General features: G+C 40.1%; 5 protein-coding genes across 5 annotated transcripts; 2 read left to right on the forward strand and 3 right to left on the reverse strand.

Moving 5' to 3' along the window:
• Positions 1–1,680: 1,680 nt before the first annotated feature.
• Positions 1,681–5,836, reverse strand: LOC130995730 (subtilisin-like protease SBT4.13). Its single transcript, XM_057921131.1, has 10 exons — positions 5,478–5,836; positions 5,308–5,399; positions 5,135–5,226; positions 4,771–5,017; positions 4,200–4,698; positions 4,043–4,137; positions 3,750–3,968; positions 3,570–3,681; positions 3,264–3,477; positions 1,681–3,185 (listed from the first exon to the last, which is right to left on the reverse strand). Exons 1-10 carry the CDS (start codon positions 5,577–5,579, stop codon positions 2,647–2,649), a joined length of 2,211 nt encoding a protein of 736 aa, XP_057777114.1. The 5' UTR covers positions 5,580–5,836; the 3' UTR covers positions 1,681–2,646.
• Positions 5,837–5,969: 133 nt separating this feature from the next.
• Positions 5,970–7,301, reverse strand: LOC130995731 (subtilisin-like protease SBT4.3). Its single transcript, XM_057921132.1, has 3 exons — positions 7,165–7,301; positions 6,685–7,086; positions 5,970–6,608 (listed from the first exon to the last, which is right to left on the reverse strand). Exons 2-3 carry the CDS (start codon positions 6,779–6,781, stop codon positions 6,259–6,261), a joined length of 447 nt encoding a protein of 148 aa, XP_057777115.1. The 5' UTR covers positions 6,782–7,086; positions 7,165–7,301; the 3' UTR covers positions 5,970–6,258.
• Positions 7,302–19,414: 12,113 nt separating this feature from the next.
• Positions 19,415–21,366, forward strand: LOC130995734 (uncharacterized). Its single transcript, XM_057921133.1, has one exon. The coding sequence runs from the start codon at positions 19,573–19,575 to the stop codon at positions 21,127–21,129; it is 1,557 nt and encodes a 518-aa protein (XP_057777116.1). The 5' UTR covers positions 19,415–19,572; the 3' UTR covers positions 21,130–21,366.
• A 975-nt stretch (positions 21,367–22,341) lies between these two features.
• LOC130995735 (pectate lyase-like) lies at positions 22,342–24,002 on the forward strand. The gene is made up of 4 exons (XM_057921134.1): positions 22,342–22,551; positions 22,636–23,281; positions 23,347–23,589; positions 23,671–24,002. The coding sequence occupies exons 1-4, from the start codon at positions 22,349–22,351 to the stop codon at positions 23,902–23,904; spliced, it is 1,326 nt and encodes a 441-aa protein (XP_057777117.1). The 5' UTR covers positions 22,342–22,348; the 3' UTR covers positions 23,905–24,002.
• Positions 23,949–27,019, reverse strand: LOC130995736 (uncharacterized). The gene is made up of 8 exons (XM_057921136.1): positions 26,701–27,019; positions 26,461–26,516; positions 25,832–25,994; positions 25,641–25,729; positions 25,084–25,216; positions 24,786–24,878; positions 24,568–24,670; positions 23,949–24,451 (listed from the first exon to the last, which is right to left on the reverse strand). Exons 1-8 carry the CDS (start codon positions 26,875–26,877, stop codon positions 24,102–24,104), a joined length of 1,164 nt encoding a protein of 387 aa, XP_057777119.1. The 5' UTR covers positions 26,878–27,019; the 3' UTR covers positions 23,949–24,101.
• Between the last annotated feature and the right edge of the window lie 23 nt (positions 27,020–27,042).

The raw sequence follows: 27,042 nt of genomic DNA on the forward strand, positions 1-27,042 counted from the left end.
TCTAACACGATTATGAGAATTAAACAATCATTATATAATACGATTAAGGATTCTTGGTCTCTCCTTAATCCATGGTCCTACGTGGCTTTATAAAAAAAATTCTTCTCATTTATCTGCAATTCTAGAACGTCTAACTTTAATACGTACTTCCTATGTAGCAATATACTTCCTATGGGGATCCATTTGCCGGGCTATGCATAAAAGACATGGCGAGAAACAATATTTCAGATGATCTGCAAGACTGCAGGAGAAGAGAGTTGACATAATTACCAGCACTCAGTCGTGAGGGCTGATTTGATAGCAGTCAGTAACCGATCTGTAATCTTTGTAGCTGTCAGAGGGCGAAGCTAGAGGTGAAAATGCTGCTAGGATTTCGATCCCGGGTGCTGCTATGGCTGGCTGTAATTACATTTTGCTGTTGTAAACTTTAGCAGAATAATGAAGCAGCAGTGTGTATACCTTGAGAATATCTGGGATATTAATGATATTTGGTCCTTTTGCAGAAAAGCTAGCAATTCTAGGGGCATCAAGGTTTCTTGTAGTTTCACTTCTCAGTATACATTGACTGTGGGATTTCTGCAGTAAAACCATTTTTTGTCAATAAATTCAAGTAAACAATAGTAATTAGTAAATGCCTCTTTGCATTAAAGGACTAATGTAGCAAGATGTTACTTTGTGGAATCGGCACCGTTGCTCCAGCTCTGTAGGCTGCATCTATGCCATTATATTTCTTGCAGAGGACTATCTTCCCCTTCACTAAACTAGGCTCCAAGCATATTCCACACAAGCCCTAAAATCATGAGCATAAAAGAAAATTTAAATAATTAATGTTTGATGATGAGAAGAGGCTTTGAAGAGATGATTTCACCTTGAAGAGGCTTTTGTGATGCATGCAGAGCGCCCTGTGCAATTGCGTCCTCACTTACTGGGGCTGGATTGGTTTGCTCCAAGGGGAACTGAGATGATATCCACTCCATCAGCAATGGCATCATCGGATGCAGCCAATATGCCAGCCTAATCACATCCTTGATCATCACAAACTTTGTATGCTGCAATTCTTGCACAAGGTACTGCTCCTCTAGCAGTCCTTTGTGCAATACCGCAGAAACTGATGAGCATCAGTCACATGGTTTCCTGCTGCTGTCGAGGCAGTGTGAGTTCCATGACCGTCTGTATCTCTAGCAGAGCCATCGGAGGAATAGACACGAGCCCCTATCAGTTTACTGCAATGCAAGATATAGTTTTAAGATAAAATATGGCATCATAGTTTTTCACACATGATCAGAGAAGGGTTCATACTTGTTGCAAGTGAAGTTTTCTCCACCATTGCAAGTACCTTTCCATTTTCTGGGAGGAGGAGCAAAATCTTATCATTAGAACTCTTCGACTCAGGCCAAATTCCATGTCGATAACACCAATAATTATGTCACTCTCAACAGTGGGGTTGCAATGAACATTTTTAGTAAATCCCATGAAATCCCAAGATCTTGTTGTTTGAGGATAGTAAGTCGTAGTAGGGAAATGAACAAGGAAATGCAAGAATGGATTAAGCAGAACTTTACTTGCCATCTTTTCCTGTTCTTGTTGTGTGAGATAGGCTGCAAATCCATTGAAACTTCTAGTATAACTTCTCACCAAGGATTTTCCCACAAAAGTTTTCAAAATATGTAGTACCATGATCACATTTCATCACTTTTCTTGAAAAAAAAAGCTCTGCACTTGAACACCAATTCAATATATTACCTGCTATCCACAAACTCTTGAAGTAGGTGGAAATTAAATGGGACGATGAAGGCGACTGACCAGTTTTAGCACCACTTCTCAGGTGTATTATGTATACCTAGTTTGGTGAACAAAAATGAACTGGATTAGTGCATAAATAAACGTGGTTTGGTTGAATTAGCAACCACTTAACATAACAAAACAAAGATTAAAGAAGCATGCATTTCTTTCTTCTTCTAAACTAAGACAATCCCTTATCAGAGCCACAAAACAGAAAACTAGCAAAAGATAAATGTTTGAAGAAGAGAATGGAGGCATGGTAAGATGATTGATACGAAATACTGAATTCATATGGAATATGAGTTAGCTTTGTATTTTTACCTGATTATTGGAATATGAGTTCAGATTGCTTCCACACTGCTTTTATCAGAAGCCACACTACTCCTTTTAGTTGCAAAATCTCATTGAGATCATTATGACTTGATTACAAGCTACATCTAGAATTCAGATTGTGAAGATCTGGATTTCACAGGTGATGTGTAACGAAAAGTTGCAAATATAATTAATTATGTTTGACTTGAAGCGATGATCAAGAAATTAAACAACAACCATGGTTGGCTGATTTATGCCAAAATATTGAATTTATCTTTCCTAGTCATTCCCAAAAATAATCTTTTAGAAATCAGTTTGGAGAGTTTGACTGCATAGGCATATTGAGTAAATATATTAACATTTTCAGGCTTAGATTTTTCTTAGGGCTTCACTCTAAAACATGAATCAGTTTTCCTAAGTGAAAGTGGAAACTTCAATATAACCTGTGATGTTGTTAATACAAGAAATTTGGCTATCTTTAGTTTTCATAATGAATAATCTATAAAGTGAATCCAGAGAGCAGCGAGTTTCCTTGATAATGGACAAGTGGAGCTATAAATCGTCCGTATATAGAACAACTGGACTCCGGACTCTGTGAACACCGTCAGACCATTCCAAAGAGGCTGATACCATTTTCACATTAGTCTTCCCACTAATGACCACTTCAAATGATTTCTTCTCGTTTGTAGCTCCAAATGTAAGGATGCTAGGCTCCACTGAAACGACGTAGTCTGAGCTTTTAGTCGTTGTCACCTTGTACGTTGAATTCCCAGGTCCAACATTTGTAACTACTCTTGTGAATTTCTCAGAAAAGGTCACAACTTTGTTACCATTAGCCTTAACACAGGCAGTCATGGAAGGGTAGTTAAGATCCTTTGGCGTAATCAGCCCTCCAGTTAGGCAGCTGCTGTTCACTCCAAATATCTTTCTCAGTTTTGCAGTTTTGTAACCCAAACTGCACAGCATCTTGACATAATCCTCCGCGACTGTTTCATAAACGAGGCCTGCATCTGCCGCTCTCACTGGATCAATATGCCCAGCGCCATACGAGAATTCTGCTAGTGGATCTTTTGTGGCATCCATATTCCAAGCTATGAGAAAAAGATTGCTAAAATGAATCAAAAAAAGGATTATTTTTTTTTGGCTAATCACTAATCACTCATTGTTACCAGTTGTCATAAGAGCTGATTTAATTGCTGAAGGGGACCAGCTAGGATGCAATGATTTTAGATAAGCAGCTACTCCAGCAACGTGAGGGGAAGACATCGATGTTCCAGAAAGTATGTTGTAGTTGACAGATCTATCGTCTCCATAGGCATCTGATGGCGACGCCAGAGGTGAAAAAGCAGCCAGGATTTCGGTTCCAGGTGCTGTTACATCTGGCTGTATATGTAAAAAAACAGTTGCATTACCATAACATGTCATGTTAACTTGTTCTTCAACACTAACTTTGGATATGCAAAGAAAGATTGTACCTTTAAAATATCTGGGATGATGATATTTGGACCTCTTGAGGAAAAGCTAGCAACTAGAGGGGCATCATGATTTTTCACTGATTCACTAGTCATTATTTCCACTTTTGGGAATCTGTAGTGAATTTGACTCAATTAGAATACAAAAAAAAAAATGCCAAAGCAAAGATAAGATGATCTTACTTTGTGGAGTTGAGGTAGCTCTGGACGACGTGAAAGTCACGCTCCTGTAAACTGGAGGCTGCAATAGGAACAACTGTGGAAACATCATCACAAATATCAGACAAGGCAACTGATCCAATAGCTCGTGCAATGAAGGCTTCCCCTATGCCTATGTTGGAGTAGCAGACGACGATTTTTCCCTTCACTAAACTAGGCTCTAAACACCCTGGATAACAGTACCTAAAAGTGTAACAAAGAAATTAGGCTCTTTCTGAGTCATTCTATAAGATAAGGGGTTTTGGAGCTTAGTTTACTTTGCCACTTCTTTGTCACAGTTTCCTGTGACGTCTTGCCCGGATACTAAGGAGTGACTATTCTGCTTCAAGCTGAAGGCATTCACTTCCTTTCCCTGCAAAACATGTTATAAGAGAACAAACTTGATCAAGAAAATGTTGAGTTTGTGATGCATACTGTCAATACACTCCCATTTTCAAGAACAACTTTGGTGATGATCCCCCTATCAGTACTGCTTGCGGCAACTGAGAAAATCCATGGGACAATGCTGGAAGTTGATTTCTTCGACCCTGTGTTCCCTGCAGATTGCACCACTAAAATGCCCTTTAGTGATGCATGAAGAGCGCCAACTGAAATGGGATCATTCATCAGTTGAGATGCTGTTTGAGCCCCTATGGAGATTGTGATGATATCAACTCCATCAGCTATGGCATCATCGAATGCAGCTAGTATATCTTCTGATTGGCAGCCATCAGGATGACAAACTTTGTATACTGCAACTCTTGATGAGGGAACCCCTCCTCTGGCTGTTCCTCTGGCAATTCCATAGAAACTAGCATGTTTTACGTAGTTTCCTGCTGCTATCGAAGCGGTGTGAGTGCCATGGCCCACTACGTCTCTAGAAGAATCATCGGGTAGAGGCAGCGAGTTATAGTGACGAGCCCCTATCAGTTTGCTGGAAAACAAGAAATACTAGGTGATATGGATAAGAAGCATTTGATATATATAGTAAGAAAAGAGGTTATACTTGTTGCAGGTGAAGTTCTTTCCACCCTTGCAAGCACCTTTCCATTTCTTAGGAAGAAGGCTGAAGCCTTTGTCACTGAAACTCTCCGACTCTGGCCAAATTCCAGTGTCGATGACACCAATAATTGTGTCACTCTCGACTGTGGGATTCCGGTGAACATTTTTATGAAATCCCATGAAATCCCAAGATCTTGTAGTTTCGGGGTAAAAACTTGAACTTGGAAAAATTGATACTATTCCTTCATGACCTGAATGGTATTTAGAGAAAAATAGATGCTAACTCTGAGATGAAAAATACATCATGCAGAGGATCAGCAAAAATTTCTGTGATTTAAGACTAGAAATATGCATGAATGGAACCTTACTGGCCAACTTTTCGTGTTCTTGAGCCGTGAGATAGGCTGCAAACCCGTTGAAACTTCTTGTGTAACTTCTAACTAAGGATTGTCTCAAAAACCTATCAGCAGAAAACATACATCATTGATAGATATCTAAGCATAGTGCTGTACATAAAGAATTTACTAAGTACATTTGATACCTGCTGTCAACAACTTGTTGAAGCATGTTAAAATGGTACGATGAAAGAGACCGATCTTTTTCAACAAGATTTCCCATGTACACAATGTATACCTATTTTCAGAGTTCAGACAGTAAAAAAAATAGGAAAATATACTCCTTAAGAAGGTAAGGAACTTCGATAAAACTTACCTGTCTATCTTCTTCTGCTGCGAAAGTGTGAAGGGCGTCGCTCAAAACCAGAACAAGAACAAGTAAAATGTTGGAAGATCTAAGAGAAAAGAAATTTTTCATGATTGTGAGACCAGATTTCTCAAGCTCACTCCAATGTTAACCTTAAATGTTTATGAACTCTTCTGGTTGTAGAAATGAATCCAGTTGTTTTTGACAGGTTAGATCTAATTATGATAGAAATATTGTAATTTTTTGAGTCACTAATTACCATTAAATTAACTTCCATATTGGAGGAGAAACATTAAATCAGAAATCTGCTACTCTGGTTGTTTAAAATGCTGGTGATTTTATTAATCACAACTCATAAGCACCATCATACACATAATTACAGAAGCTATTTCCTATTACATTGTCTTTTAGTCTCGCGTTTCATTTCATTAGTGCACATTATATGCACTTAATAATAGGGCGTGAAGAAGAAAGTTATAGAATTCTTTAGACGGCTCACCTAAAAATAAATCATATTAACTGCAATGTAAACTACAGGTGATATGTATCAATCAATCACTTTCAGTATTGTTACATATTTTCCTCACAATCACAAGGTCTTCAGTAGAAGTAATCTGTCTAAACAGCAATTGGATTGCAAACACTGTGGGCCCCATCAAACCATTCCAGCGAGGCCGACACCATTTTCCTGTTGATCTTACCACTGATAACCACTTCAAATGATTTTCTCTCATTAGATGCTCCAAATGTTAGAATTCTAGGTCTTACTGTGATCTCATACTCTGTGCTTTTACTTACTGTCACCTTGTATGTTGAGTTTCCTGGCCCGACATTTGTAACCGTTCTTGTGAATTTTTGGGAGAAAAGTTTCCACGTTACTAGGAAAGCGACTAGTCATCGAAGGGTAGTTGAGATCCTTATGTAGAAATCCCATTGGAGCTCCAGCTGGACAGGTGAAGTTTCCTTGAAATATTTTTATCAGTGCTGCTGTTTCATTGCCCAAACTGCAAAGCATTTTGAAGTAATCCTCTTCAGATTTCTCATACACGAGGCCGGGGTCTACAGCTTTAACCGGATCAATGTGTCCGGCTCCATAGGCAAACTCTGCCAGTGGATCCCTTTTGGAATCCATTTTCCATGCTATACAAAAAAAGAAACGGAAATGGTTTTAACAAAGTAGTTGAGCAAGAAAGACTGCTAAATTGATTAACATTACCTGTTGTCATAAGGGCTGATTTGATTGCAGAAGGTGACCAGTTGGGATGAAGTGATTTTACATAAGCAGCTGATCCAGCAACGTGTGGACAAGACATCGGTGTTCCTGATAATATGCTGTACTTAACAGATCTGTGATCGCCGTTGCTTTCTGAGGGCGAAGCCACCGGTGAATATATATGCTGCCAAGATTTCCACTCCTGGCGCTGTTATATCTGGCTGGTATGTTGTTTGCAAGAATTTATCACCACATGATTCTATGATGAAATCTACTTATTTTAACAGAACCAGCAGAGAATATCTAGAATGATGGTATTTGGCCCTTTTGAAGAAAAGCCAGCAACAAAATGGGGCCTCAAGATTTTTCACTGTTTCACTGCCCAGTATCTTCACTGTGGGATTTCTGCAACCAAAATAGCAAATGTTGCAACCATTTTTTTGAGAACCACTAAATTAGAGTAAGCAAAGATCTTGATGTTACTTTGTCGAGTTGAAGTAACGCTGGACAATGTACAAGCCGTGCCCCTTCAAACCGGATGCTGCAAGAGGAGAAATGATTGACACATCAGCAACCGGATTCTGTAGCATAGACGAATCAAGGGCTACAACTGATCCAGCAGCTCCAGATTCAAAGGCTTCATATATGCCTTCAACAGTTCTGCAGAGGACTATCTTCCCCTTCACCAAATTCGTGTCTAAGTCTGGAATTCTACAAGAAATTAGGATCCATTCAGAAAAGAGAAGGGATTTCAAGACCTGAAGTTACCTCGCATCACTGATGTCGCATTTGCTTGAGACGTTGTGCCCGTACACTAAGGGAAAACCGGCTCCCATCAAGCTCATGGGATTCACCCCCTTCCCCTGCAGCGTGTGGTGTTAGTCTTTACAGAAAGATACAATCACTGAAAAAAGAAGAAAAAAATGCTGAATTGATGCATACACTCAAAATAGTTCCATTTCCAAGAGTGTTGGAATTGTGTTAAAAATGAAAGTGGGGATTTTTGTCCCACATTGGTTGAGCTATCAAAGTAGGTGGAGACCCTTAGGCTATTTAAGGAGTTCCAAGGTCTTTGATACAATTGCACCAATCACTACCTTTAGTCTTGTGATTACTTCTAGTTTGAAATTGCTTGCTCTTTGTTTTAGAGGGGTGAGAGGTTTTCAAAGGCTTGTAAGAGTGTAGTGGTTGTGAGTCGAGAGGGTGAGAAATACTGTGTGATTGTAAAAATTTATCATATAGTAATTTTTCAGTGGGTTGTGGTTTTTTCTCCGGATTTGGAGTTTCCACGTTAAATTCTTGTGTTGTTAAATTGTGTCTAGTTTTTATTCTTATTTCTTGCTTCTACCAAGTTTGGATGGGGAACTGATTTCCCAACAATTGGTATCAGAGCCTGGCTGAGGTCTCTTGATATTCCAAGTATGCTCTGTGGTTGTAGCATTGTCTGATCTTCCACATCAGAAAGGATTTCTTGAGAAAGATCCGGGCGGGGTGTCTCTTGCGAGACGGCTGTTCATTTTGGTGGAGAAGCGGTACGTCAAGTCAACTTCAAGTCCAAATGAAGTTCGACGTGGAGAAATTCGATGGAATTATGAATTTTGGCTTGTGGCAAGTGCAAGTCAAGGATGTGCTGATACAATCTGGGTTACACAAGGCCCTGAAAGGAAGTCCGGGTGCAGTCAAAAAGCCCGGTGCAGATGATGACGCAAACAACAAGTCCGGTATGAGTGATGAAGATTGGGAGGATCTGGATCTGAAGGCGGCAAGCACAATTCGTCTCTGCTTGGCCAAGAATGTACTTGCAAATGTACATGGGATTTCGAGTGCGAAGGAGCTTTGGGAAAAGCTGGAAGCTCTGTACCAAGCAAAAGGCATCTCGAATCGGTTGTATTTGAAGGAACAATTTCATACCTTACGGATGGATGAAGGTGTGAAGATTTCAGATCACTTGAGTATTCTCAATGGCATTATCTCTGAACTGGAGAGTATTGGAGCGAAAATTGAAGATGAGGATAAGGCGTTGAGACTCATCTTGTCTCTTCCACGTTCCTATGAACACATGAAGCCAATATTAGTTTATGGGAAGGAAACTCTGGTCTTTGCTGAAGTCACGGGCAAACTTCTTTTGGAAGAAAGAAGGCTGATGAGTGAAGGACGTCCTTCATCGGAAAATTCAGCAATGGTGGCCTTTAGCAGAGGGAGGAAGAAAGACTTCAAGGGCGTTGTTTGTTGGAGGTGCGGAAAACCCGGCCATACGAAGCGAAACTGTCCAGGTGGAGCTTGTCAAGGTGGAGCGGATTCGGCAGAAAGCTCCGAACAAGCAGCTAACATCATTGTTGATGATGTCTTTTGAGGACATGAATATCCTTATGGCATGTCCAATGGCCATGATAGAGGATGTGACGATGTTAGTTGGACCACATGTGCATGGTTTTTGGCATGAATGCAGGTGTGTGGTGAAAAGTATGTCGATGGCTGATGACTTCTAGGAGGGCCAAAAGCTAGAAGGTTGCACCAAAATTTCAGCAAGGTTTTTTCGACATGTGCCGAAGTAAAATTCTTAGAATGGTTTATTCTAAGTGTTCTACTCATTTGGTGGAGTAGGTTTATTCTCTTTTGAGGATGATGGTTCTTTGTGATAAGAATCATAATTGTCGGTGAAGACAATGGCGTTTTTTCTTTCATTTTTAACAAGGTGGAGATTGTTGGAATTGTGTTAAAAATGAAAGTGGGGATTTTTGTCCCACATTGGTTGAGCTATCAAAGTAGGTGGAAACCCTTAGGCTATTTAAGGAGTTCCAAGGTCTTTGATACAATTGCACCAATCACTACCTTTAGTCTTGTGATTACTTCTAGTTTGAAATTCCTTGCTCTTTGTTTTAGAGGGGTGAGAGGTTTTCAAAGGCTTGTAAGAGTGTAGTGGTTGTGAGTCGAGAGGGTGAGAAATACTGTGTGATTGTAAAAATTTATCATATAGTAATTTTTCAGTGGGTTGTGGTTTTTTCTCCGGATTTGGAGTTGTTAGAACCGGGTACACGATCGAGATATTACAAAATGAATATTTTGAGATATTACAACTCAAAATAATTGAAAATATTACACAAGAAAATAATTTGAGAAATTACAACTCAAATAATTTTATACAACTGAAAATATACTGTATAATTAAATTATACGTATAAACTAAGTCGAGTCGAGATGAATCTCTTCCCGCAAGAAGATTATCGCCCCGGTAGTGCTCTTCGGTTTAGGCGTATCTTCCCCAAAGGTAAAACGACTTCGTCTCGTCGGATGTAGCACCACAATCCGGCGAGCTCCGGCGAACTGAATAAGGATCAAGAACTGAGCTAGAGGTTGAGGTGGAATGCAGAATTTGATGTGAGTTGTGAGTTCTCAGAGTCGTTAGTTCTGAGTTGTGAGTTCTAAGTTGTTAGTTATGAGTTCACAACACACCCGTATTTATAGGTGTTAAACCTAGTGTGAACGGCCGGTGTGAACGGCCGGTGTGAACGGAACGTCAGTCAATTCCGGCGGGTGCGGTAGGTGGCCGCAATCGTTGAACGCGGTAGGTGGCCGCAATCGTTGAACTCAGAAGTTGAAACTGATTTTCCCTCTTCAACATCCAAACTTTGACATACAATATCTCACTCACCGGAAATCGATTTTGAGACTTCAAGTATATCACGTTGATCTACTCGAGATGTAGATTAACATCCAATCATTATTTTAATTAAATAATAAATATTTAATTAAATAATAATTTCCAGATATGGCATTAAAACCATATTTCCAACAATCCCCCACATGAGTGAGAAATCAGTATGCGAAAGTATGCAAACACTTAGCTCAGTCCTCTTAAGATACAACATTGCATTTGGAAAGGTAGCTTGTGGCTTTGAACCTGCCATAGTCAATATTATCGAGTATACCGGCGGCCTAGTGGATTGTGTTCCTTGAACTAGTCCTCCTCGGTGTATACTGAGTCAACAATATTGACACAATATTGCTTCAATCCTTATTCGTTCTCACGTTTGTTTCCATTACAGGCCTTGGAACACCTCTTTGGATTCATAAGTGTTTCAATCGAAGCGGCCCCACTTCACACTTACATAGGTAACTCTTAACTCAAGTATCCTGCTATACTTGTCCTCTTCGAGGAGTTCTAGAGTCATTAAAAGTCAAAGACTTAACCTCACCACGTGCAGGTTTCCGAACACTCACTGTTCTACAAGGAATAGGCAATTCGAGTGTTCAACACACGGATTTTCATAGCTTAGTTGTCCCATTGAACCAAGTTCTTGGGATCCTCCAGTCATCATGGTTGGGTTGCCACTATGATTATCCTTAATTTGTGGACTTCAAACCCATTCCCCCTAACAGTTTATACATCTGATCTCGATGGATACTTTTTGTCAAAGGATCCGCTATGTTATCAATTGATCTTATATAATCAATTGTGATAACTCCACTAGTGATCAGATGTCTCACGGTATTATGACGTCGACGAATATGTCTCGACTTACCGTTATACAAATGATTTTGTGCTCGTCCGATAGCAGCTTGACTATCACAATGAATTATCACGGACGACACAGGTTTCGACCAACATGGAATATCCTCGAGGAAATTTTTAAGCCACTCGGCTTCTTCACCAGCTTTATCCAAAGCTATGAATTCTGATTCCATGGTCGATCTAGCAATACATGTTTGCTTCTTGGATTTCCAAGACACAGCACCACCCCCCACAGTGAATACATAACCGCTCGTTGAAAACGAGTCTTTGGCATCAGATATCCAATTTGCATCACAGTACCCTTCAAGTACAGAGGGTTCCCTAGTATAATGAATCGCATAGTTTTGAGTATATTTCAAATATCTCAAAACCCTTTCAAGAGCTTTCCAATGTTCATTACTAGGGTTAGCTGTAAAGCTGCCCAACTTGTTGACCGAGCATGCTATATCGGGACGAGTGCAATTTGTTAGATACAACAAGCTCCCAATAATCTTCGCATATTCTATCGCGTCAACAGGTTCTCCCTTGTGTACACTCAAATGCACACTAGGTTCCCATGGTGTCTTAGCTATTGGCTTGTCAAAAGCGTTGAATTTCTTTAACACTTTCTCAACGTAGTGAGATTGTGTTATAGTAATACCATCAGGTCTTCTTAGAATTTTAATTCCAAGGATAACATCAGCTAAGCCCATATCTTTCATGCTAAAATTTTTACTTAGCATGCCTTTGGTTTCTTGAATCACTCGGGAATTACTTCCCATGATGAGCATGTCATCTACATAAAGACAAACAATAACATATTCGTTATTAGAATTCTTAATGTAGACACATTTATCGCACTCATTGATTCTGAATCCATTTGACAACATTACACTGTCAAATTTTAAATGCCATTGAAGCGGTGCTTGCTTCAACCCATATAAAGACCTTTGAAGTTTGCATACTTTGTGCTCTTGCCCAGGTACTACAAACCCTTCAGGTTGCTTCATATATATTTCATCTTCCAACTCGCCATACAAGAACGCAGTTTTCACATCCATTTGGTGAATCTCGAGATTGTGCAAGGCAGCAATAGCGAGAAGCATCCGAATAGATGTTAGTCTGGTCACAGGTGAATAGGTATCGAAGAAATCGTACCCTTCTTTCTGCCTGAAACCTTGAACGACAAGTCGGGTTTTGTACTTATCTATAGTACCATCAGATTTGTACTTCTTCTTTAGGATCCATTTGCATCCTAAAGCTTTACTTCCAGGTGGTAGATCCACTAACACCCAAGTATGATTCTGCATAATGGAATCAATCTCAATATCGATGGCTTCTTTCCAGAGAGCTGCATCTGAGCCAGACATAGCTTCTTTAATCGTCACCGGTTCGCCATCTAGCATCAAGACAACATAATCCGGTCCATAGACATTAGCTTTTCTAACTCGTTCCCCACGTCTCGGTTCTACATCCATAGGTTTAGACCTTGGTCTTTTCCTATTAGGTGGTACATGATTAGAACCCGTGGCATCATCTACTTGAGTAGAATTACTAGCTACTTCCATAGGTTTAGAACCTGTAGCATCACCATCAACTCCATCATTAGAGTTCGATGTACCTTTATCCTTGTTAGGATAGATATTTTCAAAGAATATAGCATTCCTTGATTCTATCGTTGTCCCAACATGTATATCAGGTATCTCCGATCTGTGCACTATAAAACGATAGGCACTGCTATTAAGTGCATGACCAATGAAGATACAATCCACCGTTTTAGGTCCTATTGTAACTTGCTTTGGTAAAGGCACTTCTACCTTGGCTAAACACCCCCACACTTTGAGGTATTTATACGAAGGTTTCTTTCCTTTCCATAGCTCATAGGGAGTTACATCTTTCCCTTTGAGTGGAATCTTGTTCAAGATATAGTTGGCCGTTAAGACAGCTTCCCCCCACATGTTCTGGGGTAATCCTGAACTAATCAACAAGGCATTCATCATCTCCTTAAGAGTTCGATTCTTGCGTTCAGCAACGCCGTTAGATTGTGGTGAATAAGGAGCCGTCGTTTGATGGATTATACCACTTTCGTTGCATAATTCGGCAAACGGAGCTACATATTCTCCACCTCTATCACTTCGAACCATCTTAATTCGACATCCAAGTTGATTCTCGGCTTCATTTTTGAAGTTTCTAAAAGCTTCAATAGCCTCATCTTTACTTTTCAATAAGTAAAGGTAACAATACTTTGTGCAATCGTCTATAAAGGTGATAAAGTACTTCTTGCCACCCCTAGTTTGCACGAACTTTAAATCACAAACATCGGTGTGAATAAGTTCCAATGGTTGAGTGTTCCTTTTTACCGATTTAAACGGTAACTTAGCCATTTTGGCTTCAACACAAACTTCACATTTTTCTTGTGAGTTGTATTCATCAACTTTTAGTAAATTCATTTTTACTAATCTCTTTATAGCATTTAGATTAACATGTCCAAGTCTACAATGCCATAAATCAGAACACTCAATCAAGTAAGCAGAAGAGGTTGATGCATCTTTATTGATTTTAGCCTTGGCAGGCTTACAAGCTCTTACACCAAGTTTGAAAAGTCCTTCGGAGGCATAGCCTTTCCCTAGGAACTTTCCCCACTTGCGTATTACAACATAGTCGGATTTGAAAAACAATTCAAAATCCTTATTCGTAAGCCTAAAGCCCGAAATTAAATTCTTTCGGACAGTTGGAACGTGTAATACGTCTTTTAATGTGATCTCCACGCCCGACGTGAGTTGAAGAATCACATCTCCCATGCCAAGGACTTGGGATGTCCGCTCGCTAGCCTCCATTATCGTTTTGTTTTCCACTTCCTTGTAGTTGTGGAACAACTCACGATTTATGCATATATGGACGGTAGCGCCGGTATCCACGAACCAAGCGTTAGGATTATCCACATGATTCACCTCGGAGATCATGGCAGCAAAGTCATCATGGTTCCAATCGTCGAAGTCCTTCTCGACGTTGTTCACGTTGCCATTTGCTTTCTTCCGCTTTGGCTTGCGGCAATCCTTAGCCATGTGACCTTTTTTGTCACAATTATAACATACACCATCAAACTTTGATGGTTGATGTCCGCCTTGCTTCCCTTTACCCTTATTATTAGGGTTAGGGCGACCACGTTTGTTGAAGGGACCGCCTTTCTCGGCGAGATTGGCCTTTGCCTCCATTGGAGCTTTCCCCTTTTGATCACGACTTCTCACGTGATCCTCCATTTGAAGCTTGGATATTAATATCGGCACGGACATCTCCGAGCGCTCATGCTTCAAAAGGTTTTGAAATTTCCTCCAACTAGGAGGTAATTTCTCTATGATGATTGCAACGAGCAATGCATCCGCCAAGGGCATCCCTTCGGCTTGAACCTCATGTGAAAGATTTTGGAATTCTTCCACTTGGTCCATCAATGGTCGGGAGTCAACCATTTTATATTCCAACCATTTGGCGACAATATACTTGGTAGTATTTGCCTTGTCCACTTGATATTTCAGATCAAGGGCCTCCCACAATTGTTTCGCGGTTTCATGAACCTTGAAAACACGGTAGAGCCGTTCGTCCAGAGACATGAGAACGGTGTTACGGCACAAGTAGTCGCCGCGGCACCAGTTCAAATATCCGGCACGAATTTCTTGGCTTGTCTCCCCTTCCCCTTCACTCGGGGTTGGAGGTTTATCCTCCATTAAGAATCCGGCAAACCCCACGGTTGTGAGGTAGAATAGCATCTTCTCTTGCCAATATTTGAAGTTCTTGCCTGAGAACGTTGATGGTTTCTCGGCAAGACCAATAGTTCTAGATGTTGACGATGAAGCCCCCGTTGATGCAAACGAGGAAAATATTGACGACGTGGTTGAACCGATGGTTGCAGAGGTGGTGGAGCCGTCCATATTGACGTCGGTGTGAGCCATTTCTCGAACGTGTATCAACGGCAGAGAATTAATCTTCTTGCGATTGTTAGAACCGGGTACACGATCGAGATATTACAAAATGAATATTTTGAGATATTACAACTCAAAATAATTGAAAATATTACACAAGAAAATAATTTGAGAAATTACAACTCAAATAATTTTATACAACTGAAAATATACTGTATAATTAAATTATACGTATAAACTAAGTCGAGTCGAGATGAATCTCTTCCCGCAAGAAGATTATCGCCCCGGTAGTGCTCTTCGGTTTAGGCGTATCTTCCCCAAAGGTAAAACGACTTCGTCTCGTCGGATGTAGCACCACAATCCGGCGAGCTCCGGCGAACTGAATAAGGATCAAGAACTGAGCTAGAGGTTGAGGTGGAATGCAGAATTTGATGTGAGTTGTGAGTTCTCAGAGTCGTTAGTTCTGAGTTGTGAGTTCTAAGTTGTTAGTTATGAGTTCACAACACACCCGTATTTATAGGTGTTAAACCTAGTGTGAACGGCCGGTGTGAACGGCCGGTGTGAACGGAACGTCAGTCAATTCCGGCGGGTGCGGTAGGTGGCCGCAATCGTTGAACGCGGTAGGTGGCCGCAATCGTTGAACTCAGAAGTTGAAACTGATTTTCCCTCTTCAACATCCAAACTTTGACATACAATATCTCACTCACCGGAAATCGATTTTGAGACTTCAAGTATATCACGTTGATCTACTCGAGATGTAGATTAACATCCAATCATTATTTTAATTAAATAATAAATATTTAATTAAATAATAATTTCCAGATATGGCATTAAAACCATATTTCCAACAGGAGTTTCCACGTTAAATTCTTGTGTTGTTAAATTGTGTCTAGTTTTTATTCTTATTTCTTGCTTCTACCAAGTTTGGATGGGGAACTGATTTCCCAACAAAGAGCAACTTTAGTGATGATTCCCCTATCACCACTGCTTGCAGCAGCTGAGAAAACCCAAGGCACTACACTTGCAACTGTTTTCTCGTCTGCGCTGTTTTCTGCAGACTGCACCACCAAGATGCCTCTCCGTGAAGCATGAAGAGCGCCTTGTGCAATCACGTCGTCTTTTACTGAGGAAGCAAGCTGTCCACCAACGGAGATTGTGATGATATCAACTCCATCAGCCATAGCATCATCAAAAGCAGCCAGTATATCGACTGAACTGCATCCTAGATCGTCACACACGTTATATACTGCGATTCTTGCAGAAGGTACTCCTCCCCTTGCAGTCCCTTTCGCAAGGCCATAGAAACTAGCATCTCTCACATGGTTTCCTGCTGCTGTAGAGGCAGTGTGAGTTCCATGGCCAATAGTGTCTCTGGCTGAATTGATCATGGATGATGAATTCGATTTGTAGTAATGGGCGCCTATTAGCTTACTGAAAATCATGAAACAGTTGTGATAGTCTCATAACAAAGTTAAACTAACACTGAGGGAGGGAGCTGAGAGTTTATACTTGCTGCAAGTGAAGTTCTTTCCACCATTGCAGGCTCCTCTCCATTTCTTCGGAGGAGAATCACTGAAACTCTCCGATTCAGGCCAAACACCAGAGTCAATAACACCAATGATTATGCCGCTTTCAACAGAGCGGTTGCATCGAACATTTTCAGCAAATCCCAAGATCTTGTTGTATGCAGATTGTAAGTTACAATGGGGAAAATCGACACTACTTTTTCATGATCTGCATAGCAATTCAGTGAGTAATGTTCTCAAAAAATTCTTGAAAAAAAGTTTAGAATATGCAAGAATTAGTTAAGCAGAAATCCTACTGGCCAACTTCTCCCTCTCACCAAAGCTTGCTCCACAAAGCTACATATCTTAGTGTAGGTTACATTATTTTATTTACATATAAGACTGCACAGAACTATGGAAATCCCGAATACTACCAGCTGTCTACAGTGAAAGATAATTTTAATTAGAGTAAGATTTATTAGTTATCTTTTCTAATTAAAATTGCCACATTAATGGTGGGCACGTTATGCTTGCCCACGTGGATAGGTGATCGGTTATGCTACTAGAGATAGTCTAACAGTGGACAATTTTAATTACAATATACAAATGTTGGTATTTTTACCCATTAATGCTACGCTTTTTTATATATAAATGAAAAACACACAAATGTATATTTATTAGAATATTATCATTGTTTTATAATACAAACACATATCATTTGTTGAAAATGTTGTATAAATCTATATTTACATAATAATTATATATTAAAATATAAGTAAATGTTATCAGATTAAAACAAAATTACAATTGAAAATATATTACATAATATGTGTGTGTGTGAGAGAGAGAGAGAGCGAGAGTGTGTCTGTGTGTGTGTGAAAATATGTTTTATAAAGTTTGTCCATAAAAAATTCAAATGACAAAATATGGTTTTAAGTTATTTATAAAATTCAAATGATAAAATATGATAATATTGTGTGTATATATATGTAGGATTGCTATTTTTTGTGAGATCCTGAGTACAATGAATAAGTCAGTATATAGTGTTGAATAAGATAGTATATACTGATAAATAACGATATTAAAAAAAAATGGTGAAATTTTTGCTCCTTCCAGGATTCGAACCCTACAAAAAATTTCGTCATCTAAATAAATATCAGCCATAAGATACATGAAATCAACACCCACAAATCAATTTAAGATCTCACTACATATAGAGGATCTCATTGGAATGCTCCCTTATATATATATAGAGCAAAGTTCTATAGAAACGCAAATATAGGCAGAGAAATGAGACGTCTAATCTCAGCCGTTGATTTTTATCTAATCTAACGGCCAACGTTCGTTCATTCAACGTTGAACGCGGAATTTTGTTGAACATGAACAGCCATCGAACTCCCCAGCCCCCAAAAATTCAACAAATGATTTGTACGTTCAACAACATTACCTGCCATGTTCATTGTTTCTAATTTTTCTGTACAAGCTCTATTTCTGTAGAACGCAACCATATATATATATATATATATGGTTCTAGTGAGAACTACAAATTTTGTGAGAACGTGAGAACCAATAAAATTACTGCATTTGCAGTATAAATTAATGCATCCGGTGTTAAATTTCCTATATTCGAAAAAATAGAATTTTTGCACCTTTTAGAATTCGAACCCAGGTGCTGCATTCATCCACCAAGAGAATACACTATAAATCTTGATGATCGAATGACTAAAAATGGTTCTCCATTTTTATTTTATTTAGTGGTTCTTATTTAAATTCCTCTCTAATATATACTCCCTCCATCCCGTGAAGCTTGAGCAATTTCTTTTCGGCACGGGTTTTAAGGAGTTATTCCCTCCGTCCCAATAGTAGTTTCCCATAAATTTTCGGCACGGAGATTAAAAAATGCTTAAAAAGTAGATAAGTGGGTTGATGGAAATTATTTAAATATTAGGTATAGAGAGAGAGAATATATCGCCAAAAAGAAAATGAGACACTTGTATTGGGACGTCCCAAAAAGAAAAGTGAGACACTACTATTGGGACGGAGGGAGTAGTATTTTGTGTGTTGAGTGTGATAGGTGAAAAAGTGAAAAGATGAATAAAAGGAAATTTTGTTGCCATATAAGGAAATTGATCAAGTTTTGCGAAACAACCCGAAAAAGAATATTGTTCATGCTTCGCGGACAACCCTTAAATATACTCCATCCGTCCCAACGAAATGTCCTATTTCTTTTCGGCACGGAGATTAAGAAATGTGTATAAAGTAGATAAAGTGGGTTAGTGAAAATTATTTAAATATTAAGTATAGAGAGAGTGTGTATTGCCAAAAAAGGAAACATGACATTTCGTTTGGGACAGCCCAAAAAAGAAAACATGACATTTCGTTTGGGACGGAGGGAGTATTAATTACACACTTTTAATTTTAAATATTATCATTCCATTAATTGAAAGAAATTAATTAACTATACTTAATATTTGTATATGTATTTAAAGTAAGTGATTATGAAATTTTATTTAAATGATTATAATAAATTTATATTTTTATTATATTTATAAATTTTTATATAATAATTGAATTAATATTTATTTAAATATAAAAAATATAAAAATATTTTCGGGCATTATTATTATACGAGTGAAAATGCTAGTATAGTATTTAGTATTCAATTTTAAACATTTTTTTCTTTTTAATCAAAGAAAGTTTGTATAGGCTGAAAATTTCTAAGCCATAATTTGATTCGACATTCAATTTAAAGCTTTAAATTTCAGTTTGATGATTTATTTATTCAAAAGTCGGTGGTTAAAATTCCCTTAAAAGGGGTTAGGCGACCAAGCTTGGCGGGTGTATACGCGTCACGCGTTCTGCATCCAGTTCCATAACACCAAAATTCTCTTCTGATTTCCCCCAAATTCCCAAACCCTAATTCATTCAATTTCTGCTTCTTCTCCTTCCTCCCGCCGCATCTCTCACTGAAACAATCATGCTGTTATCCCCAGGCCACTCGCCCCGCCACCTCTCCACGCCTTCCCCCGCCCCTTCCGATGCCAACCTTAACCCTAATTCATCCGATCTCAACTCTTCAACGCCCGATTTCGCCACCCGAAAGCGCCGCCGTGGGCCCGCCGTTCTAGACGAAGATGCGTACGTAGCCGCAATCGAGAAGATCATCGAGCGAGACTTTTTCCCTGACATCCCCAAGCTGCGCGATCGCCTCGATTGGCTGCAGGCCATTCGCAGCCGTGACCCCGTGCTCATCCGCGATGCCCAGCTCAAGATTCTCGAGCGCCGCCGCATCCGGAAGGGCGAAAAGTCCGCTGCCGATGCTTCGCTCCGCTCCGCTACAGCAACCCCGGGTTCGTCCTTTCTACGAAATAGTTCGATTACTCCGTCCTTATATAATGAGCATAAAGAGAATCTTGCTAGTGATAAAATTGACGGAGGTGATGATGGAGGGGAAGAGCAAGTGGATGTTTCCGTGTCGCTTGATGAGTTTTTTAGGAGGTACACGAGTGAGGACAATGAGAGCTTTTCGAAGCTTGTAGAGAAAGTGAATCGGAAGAAGAAGGAAAAGTATGGGTATTTGTTGGAATTTGATTCAGCTGAGGGGAATTCCGGGAACAAGTTGATTGAGGATGGGAATAAACGGGAGAAAAGTAATACCGATGGCTATGGAACATCGGATCAGCCGGTGAGTACGTTGGAAGGGTGGAAATACACAGCCAAAAACTTGTTGATGTATCATCCTGCTGATAGAGGCGAGGTGCCTTTGACCGAGGAGGAGAGAGCCTTGAGGCTGAAGGCGATGACAAAGGAGATTAGCAGACCAAATACGAGATTCCATGCAAAAGCTATGGATGCTGATGAAGTGCAGGATGATGACTCTGTTGTTGTGCTTTATGCACCTGTTGCTGGGGGTACTCCAGTTGCAATAAGCAGTAGAGATATTGATAAAGTGAAGAGGTATGATTTGGAGGATTTGAAGAAGACCCCAAACAGATTCTATGCAGAATCTGAGAAGAAGGCAGATAATGGATATAGTTTTGTGAAAACGCCATCCCCAGCCCCGGGGCTTGATGAGTCGCCTCTTATAACCTGGGGTGAAATTGAGGGGACTCCCCTGAGGTTGGAGTCAGAGGACACACCGATTGATATTGGGGGTAGTGGGAACGGGCCACAGTTTAAAATTCCGATGCCCCCTTCAAGGGATATGAAAGCACATTCTTTGTCGAGGGAGGCTGCAAGGAAGCTCAGGGAGAGGTCAAAGATGTTTCAGAAACCACCACTGCATTCACCAGTCAGAGGAGGAAGCGCAAGTCCAAGTGGACGGATACTTTCACCTGCTGCCCAGAAGTTTATGAGGAATGCTATTGCTAAGTCTTCGCGTTCTATTGATGAATCCCTCAGAGCAAGTTATCGCAGTGGGAGCCCCGGATTGAGCACTCCTAAAAGTGGGAGAAGTATGTCTAGGTTGGGAAGAGATGACAGCGTAGGTTCCAAGTCGCCTTCTGTAAGAGAAGGCTCTGATCCACCGTGGTAATCCGGTCTCTACGTCTTCACTTCTTGAGTTCTTCTATTGTTACTAGAGGCAATGATCTTACCGTATGCTAGTAGTTGTCTATCAAAATTATGGGGCCTTGATTCAAATAGTGAAGAAGATTAGCTCTTCAATTTGTTGTCCTTCTATGTTTATTTGATAGGTCTCTATCATTACATTTGCCTTTTCATGTTGTAAAATGACGAGTGTTATGCAATGCAATAACCTTGATTGCCAAAATGAGATTGAGATTGGAAGTACCAAGGTTGTTGGAAGTATTATTTGGTAATTTGCTTAATGCTTGATTTCTCTGATATTTCCATAGCTTTGTGGGAAACAAATGCATTATATTCAAGAAAATATTGAAAGCCTATGAACTTTTTGTTGTGGATGTTGAGTTTTTTGTTGTAATGTAGTTTTGTTACAGATTCGTCAATTAGTTCTGGTGCTCATAAGCTCTTGTTTTGAGTTATGTAATAACCTTAACCACCATTTTGCAGAAGTTCTTGTACTCACTGGATGTGTAATTGCTTGGGTCATCTAATCTCTTACTATATTGAAGCTTAACATATGTATTTTTTGCAATATAAACAATTTGTTATGCTCTATGTTAGGGAATAATGGCCTCACATATTAATTTTGAAGCTTCCGTGTATATATAAGAAAATATTTGAACTTCTAAATATGAAGACCTATTAATGTTCTGATCTACCAACAGAAAGTAGGATCTCCAAACAGAAAGTAAGTACTTTTCTTGGATGAATTTGTGGAGATATTGATAAAACAAGATTATTAGGTGGATATAATTTTGCGGGTTCTAGTTTAGTCATTTTTGGTAAATGATGCTTAAGACTTGCATAGAATTAGAGATTGGTGAAAATTAATGATTACTTACCAATCAACATAAAGAAAAGTCGAGAAAAGGAGGAAAATTGTTTCCTTAAAATAGAATCACCTCTCATTATGGAACAGAACACGAAACGTTATTAGCATCTCTGTGATAAGTTGGCTCCACCAGCCTCACTGGTAATCCCTTCTTCTCGCACAACATTCCTCTGCTACAAATATCCACTTATTTTCTTGCCATCATTTTCATCTTCTAACATATATTTCATATCTTTAGTCAAGTTAGAAGGAACAAAAACTGAATCACTGGAGGCCAAATCTCCAGTGATTCTTGTTTCCTTTCCTTTGTCCCTTTTAGGGAGGAAAAAACATTTCAATGGCGTCCATTAATAGCAAGACTTCCACTATCCTCCTCGGTTTGCTATGTTTAGTTGCAGTGCTGCCAAAATCTAATGCAGGAATTGCAGAAATGGATGATTATCTCAAGAAAAAGGCTGAGCAATCTCATGAAGAGTATGTCAATGCTTATGTTCCCAACCCTGAGGCAGTTGCTGATGAAATCAGTAAAGAAGTTGGCGAGTAATTCCTCTCTCTTTCTCTCTCTCTCTCCCTCTCCCTCTCCCTCTCCCTCTCTCCCTCTCATGTTTGTTTGCATATGCATAGGACAATGGAGAAGCAGATTACGAAGAGGAGGCACCTCAAGGAAGACGGCAACATGGCTACGAACCCCATCGACAGGTGCTGGCGCGGTGACAAGAACTGGGCCGACAACCGGAAGAGGCTGGCCGACTGTGTCCTCGGCTTCGGCCGCCACACAACCGGTGGCAAAGACGGAAAATTCTACGCGGTGACAGATAACTCGGACGATGATGTGGACAACCCTAGGCCCGGCACCCTCCGGCATGCCGTGATCCAGGAAGAGCCGCTGTGGATCATCTTCGACCACAACATGGTGATCAGGCTCAAGGAGGAGCTCATCTTTGCGAGCGACAAGACCATCGACGGGCGGGGTGCCAACGTTCGCATCGCCTACGGCGCCGGCCTCACGCTCCAGTTCGTCCACAACATCATCATCCACAACATCCGGATCCACAACATCGTCCCGGCCCACGGCGGGCTGATCAGGGACGCCGTCGACCACATTGGTCTCCGCACCATGAGCGATGGTGACGCCATCTCCATCTTCGGCTCCAACAACATCTGGATCGACCACGTCTCCCTGTCCAAAGCGACCGACGGCCTCATCGACGCCATTGAGGGCTCCACCGCCATCACCATCTCCAACTGCAAATTCAACAACCACAATGCTGTAAGCTATCTTCAGTAGCCTTGGAGAATTCAAGATTGTTTACTAAAGTTGATAATGTGGATCAGGTGATGCTTCTTGGAGCACATGATAGTTCTACTCAAGATAAACTGATGCAAGCCACGGTTGCATTCAACCGTTTTGGTGAAGGTTTGGTGCAGAGAATGCCGAGGTGCAGATGGGGTTTCTTTCACATCATCAACAACTACTATTCCCACTGGCAAATGTATGCCATTGGCGGCAGCGCCGGCCCCACCATCATCAGCCAGGGCAATCGATACAAGGCTTCAGACAACTCCAACACCAAGCAGGTAACAAACAACATAACACAACACAACACAAATGTGTGTATTAATATATGCAGAGTTTCTGAGTATGACAAGTTGTTGCAGGTGACTAAGAGGGAGTACACTCTCAAGGAGGAGTGGATGAAGTGGCAATGGCAATCCGAAGGCGACGTGTTTGTGAACGGAGCCTACTTCACCGATTCTGGTCCCAAGATCAAACACAGCCATTGGAGTGCTTCGATCAAGGAACACATAATGAAGTTCAGACCGGGCTCGTATGCAGGCAGGCTATCGCGGTATGCAGGCGCCCTCAAGTGCGTTGCAGGGAAACTGTGTTGATCGAGAGAACTTAGTACGAGTCTTGTACATCTGTATCCACCACATTTATGGACGTCTAACAAAAATGTGCCAATAAACGTGAAATATGTTTTAGCAAACATGGTACATTTGCAACACAAATTTAGGGCTTGAGTGTTTCTGTGAAGTTAACCAATGGACTCACAAATTGCTTACAAATAGAGAAAAAGTAACCTCTGTCATCTTCTATGGGGGCAAGTCCTTCTGTTATGCCCTTTTTCTCGACACAGATGGCACGCATACCTCCTTTTCGAGCCACCTTCTTCTTCACTTACAAAAGCAGCTTTAGGCACCTGCGGACATGTTCTCCGGTTGTGGCTGCTTTGGCCGCAAACACTGCAGCGATGATCCCTTCGAACCACCATCTTTTTTTCGTTTGATTTCGATTTTGGACACGTTCTGCGGTTGTGCCCCTTTTCACCACACAAGTGGCATCTGAATCGTCTATCAGTGACCTTGCCTTGAAGTTCTGGACAGTAGTTTCTCCTGTGACCTTCGCGCCCACAATTTCGGCAGAAGAATTTTACCCCTGAACATCATTGATGGAATAGATTGAGACAAAGAAAAAACAAAATCTTTTACTTGTTGACAAGCTAAGGAACTTAAAGCATGATAACTGAAATGGCAATCGGAATTTTACAGAACCTCTCATTGCAATGCTTCTCTTGCGGCGGTTTTCTGGATCAGAGAAGTAGTTCTTCATAACTTCAGAAGCATGATTCCTTGCAGCAGCAGTCCCCTTGGTTTTCTGCAATTAAACACATTTAAGATTTTTAAATCAAGGATTTAGGATAGAACGGAATAATTTGCTATAGACTATAGTTAACTCAAACTACAGTAAAAAGAATATAATTACAACAAACCTTAATAGCAGCAACTCTTTGTGCATGAAGCATAGGGTCTCGGTGGATTATCTTCATCCGATTACTAAATATTCCAGTTTTAGCATTGAGGCTCTGCAAACATCCAACTAAACATAGAAAATAAATTCATGATCTCTCCAATAGATTAGAAAGTAAGAATTTTGTGCATGGATGGATGTTGAACTATTTGGAACTCCTTTAAGATACTGAATCATTTGTGTTAGGACATGAAAATGAGGTAGACGAGGCATTTGATGAATCAAACAGAGAAAAACTTATAACACAGAGGTTGACTAACTTTTAGTGATCTGCTGATCTTCAAATTGACTTCAGGAGCAGAGGACTGATAGACGCGCTTGGTTTTTCGCCTCCCTTCCAGTTTTATATCCAAATTGTCGACTTCATCATCTTCCTTAACTTTTAGGGGAGAACTGGAATACATTTGCATTCATGTTGTTAAACATTTATTGGAGCCAAAATATGAAAACATTGCACGTACCACCAAAAAATAGCATAAAGTTCATTGAAACTGCCAGAATTTCATAAAACACAAAGTCTAGGAGTGAACCTCAGCATTTCCTAAAGCAGAAAGGAAATGAGTTTGGAAATGGCTAGCAATTTTCCCTTTAGTGAAAGAGAGAATTTATAAAGTTAATGAGCCTCAGCTCATTAGTCATGATGCATGATATACTTCTTAATTGGACAGAGTAATTAGTTCACTAATCTAATATAGATACCACTGATTCCCTAGATGAATGCCAAAATGGTGAAATCCGGGCACTATTTCACCATAACAAAAGACAAACAACAACAATAACGACACATGCAACCTGCCAGAGTATGCAAGAGATTTACACTGATCGGGCTTTCTCCCATGGCCGTTCATCAATCCACTCCTCCCAAATAACACAATCTCCATTACACTGATTGCAGGTAACTAGACCCTGTTACAAACTGAGATTAGTAAAATAAGAAAAGCAAAGTGGTGATTTGCACGGAGTCTTTGGTGAAATAGACGGTTGCTTAGCATTCTCAGTAACAATTACCTTTCCACTGCACAGTGAACAATCGGGCCGTGATCTTTCTATTCCACATTCTGTACATGGGGTATAACCTCTTCCCCTGCAGCTCGGGCAGGGTAACTCTCGAAAATACTGACCGTTTGGGCCTATCCATGATCCTGGTTTGGATGCAGCAGAAGCAACATTCCTAGAATAATCATAAAAGTTTAGCAAGTCATTATCACCAGAATTAATCTGTTCAAGAAAAACTATTATGTTACACATATATAAGGTTGAATCACGCCATGTACAAATCCCTCCATAAATTACTAAGGTTGATGATTCTGGCTCACCTCCTTCTTTCCCTAAAATGTCTTACTCTTAACCAAATTTTGTCATTGAGGGGCGGAGCTAGGGGTGAGCTCAAGCACCCCCTAGCAAAATAAAATGTGTTTTTAACATTATGATTTTGATTTTTTTCAGAGTTTTTTTGTATTAGCACCCTTATAGTTGAAAGCTTTTCAACTTTAGCTCCCTCCGAGCTCATTCAATTCAGCCCGCATTCATAAAAATGAGCAAAATAACAACTAAATCGCACAGAACGGCAATGTCGAAAAGCCAACAATATTAACACGTGGAATTCTAAAACAAAGAAGCAAAGAGGTGGAGAAAACCTCGGTTGTAAATCAACAGCAAGCCCGAATAGCTCCTCTGAAGGATCATATCGCAGCTGCAACCAACACCAGATTAAAACGTGTAAAGGAAAAGAAAAAACAAACGAAAGGAGAACACTACAAAGCAAGAAAAGAAAAAAACTTTTCTGTTTTCTCCTTCTTTAATCTTGTTGGGTGTTGAAAAGGAAGTATTTTTATGTATCTCAACGGCGAGATTTAAGTAAAGAAGGAAGAATTTACTTGTGGGTGTTTGGAAGGTGCAGTGTTGTCGTCAGTTGTGGAAGAGGAGGAGATGGGTGAAGCTACAAAGCTCAATCTTCGCATGGAATGCGGCATTATCCAATAGCGCAGCTTGTTGTTGTTGTACCTCAATTGAGGTATCATCACCCTCAACGACGATGAGCACGCATAGTACATTCTTTTCTCCTTTTTTTTTTTTTTTTTTTTTTCACATAGCAGAAACTCAATGGATGAAATGAATCTGCGGCCATCATTTGAAGGTGAAATTGGTAAGTGGGACCCACCTTTTTCTATTGCAAGAAGGAAAGGGCGTTTAATTATTTTTCTTAAATTTGACGATTT

This window comes from Salvia miltiorrhiza, chromosome 7 (genome assembly GCF_028751815.1).
Source record: "Salvia miltiorrhiza cultivar Shanhuang (shh) chromosome 7, IMPLAD_Smil_shh, whole genome shotgun sequence".
NCBI classification, from domain to species: Eukaryota; Viridiplantae; Streptophyta; class Magnoliopsida; order Lamiales; family Lamiaceae; genus Salvia; species Salvia miltiorrhiza.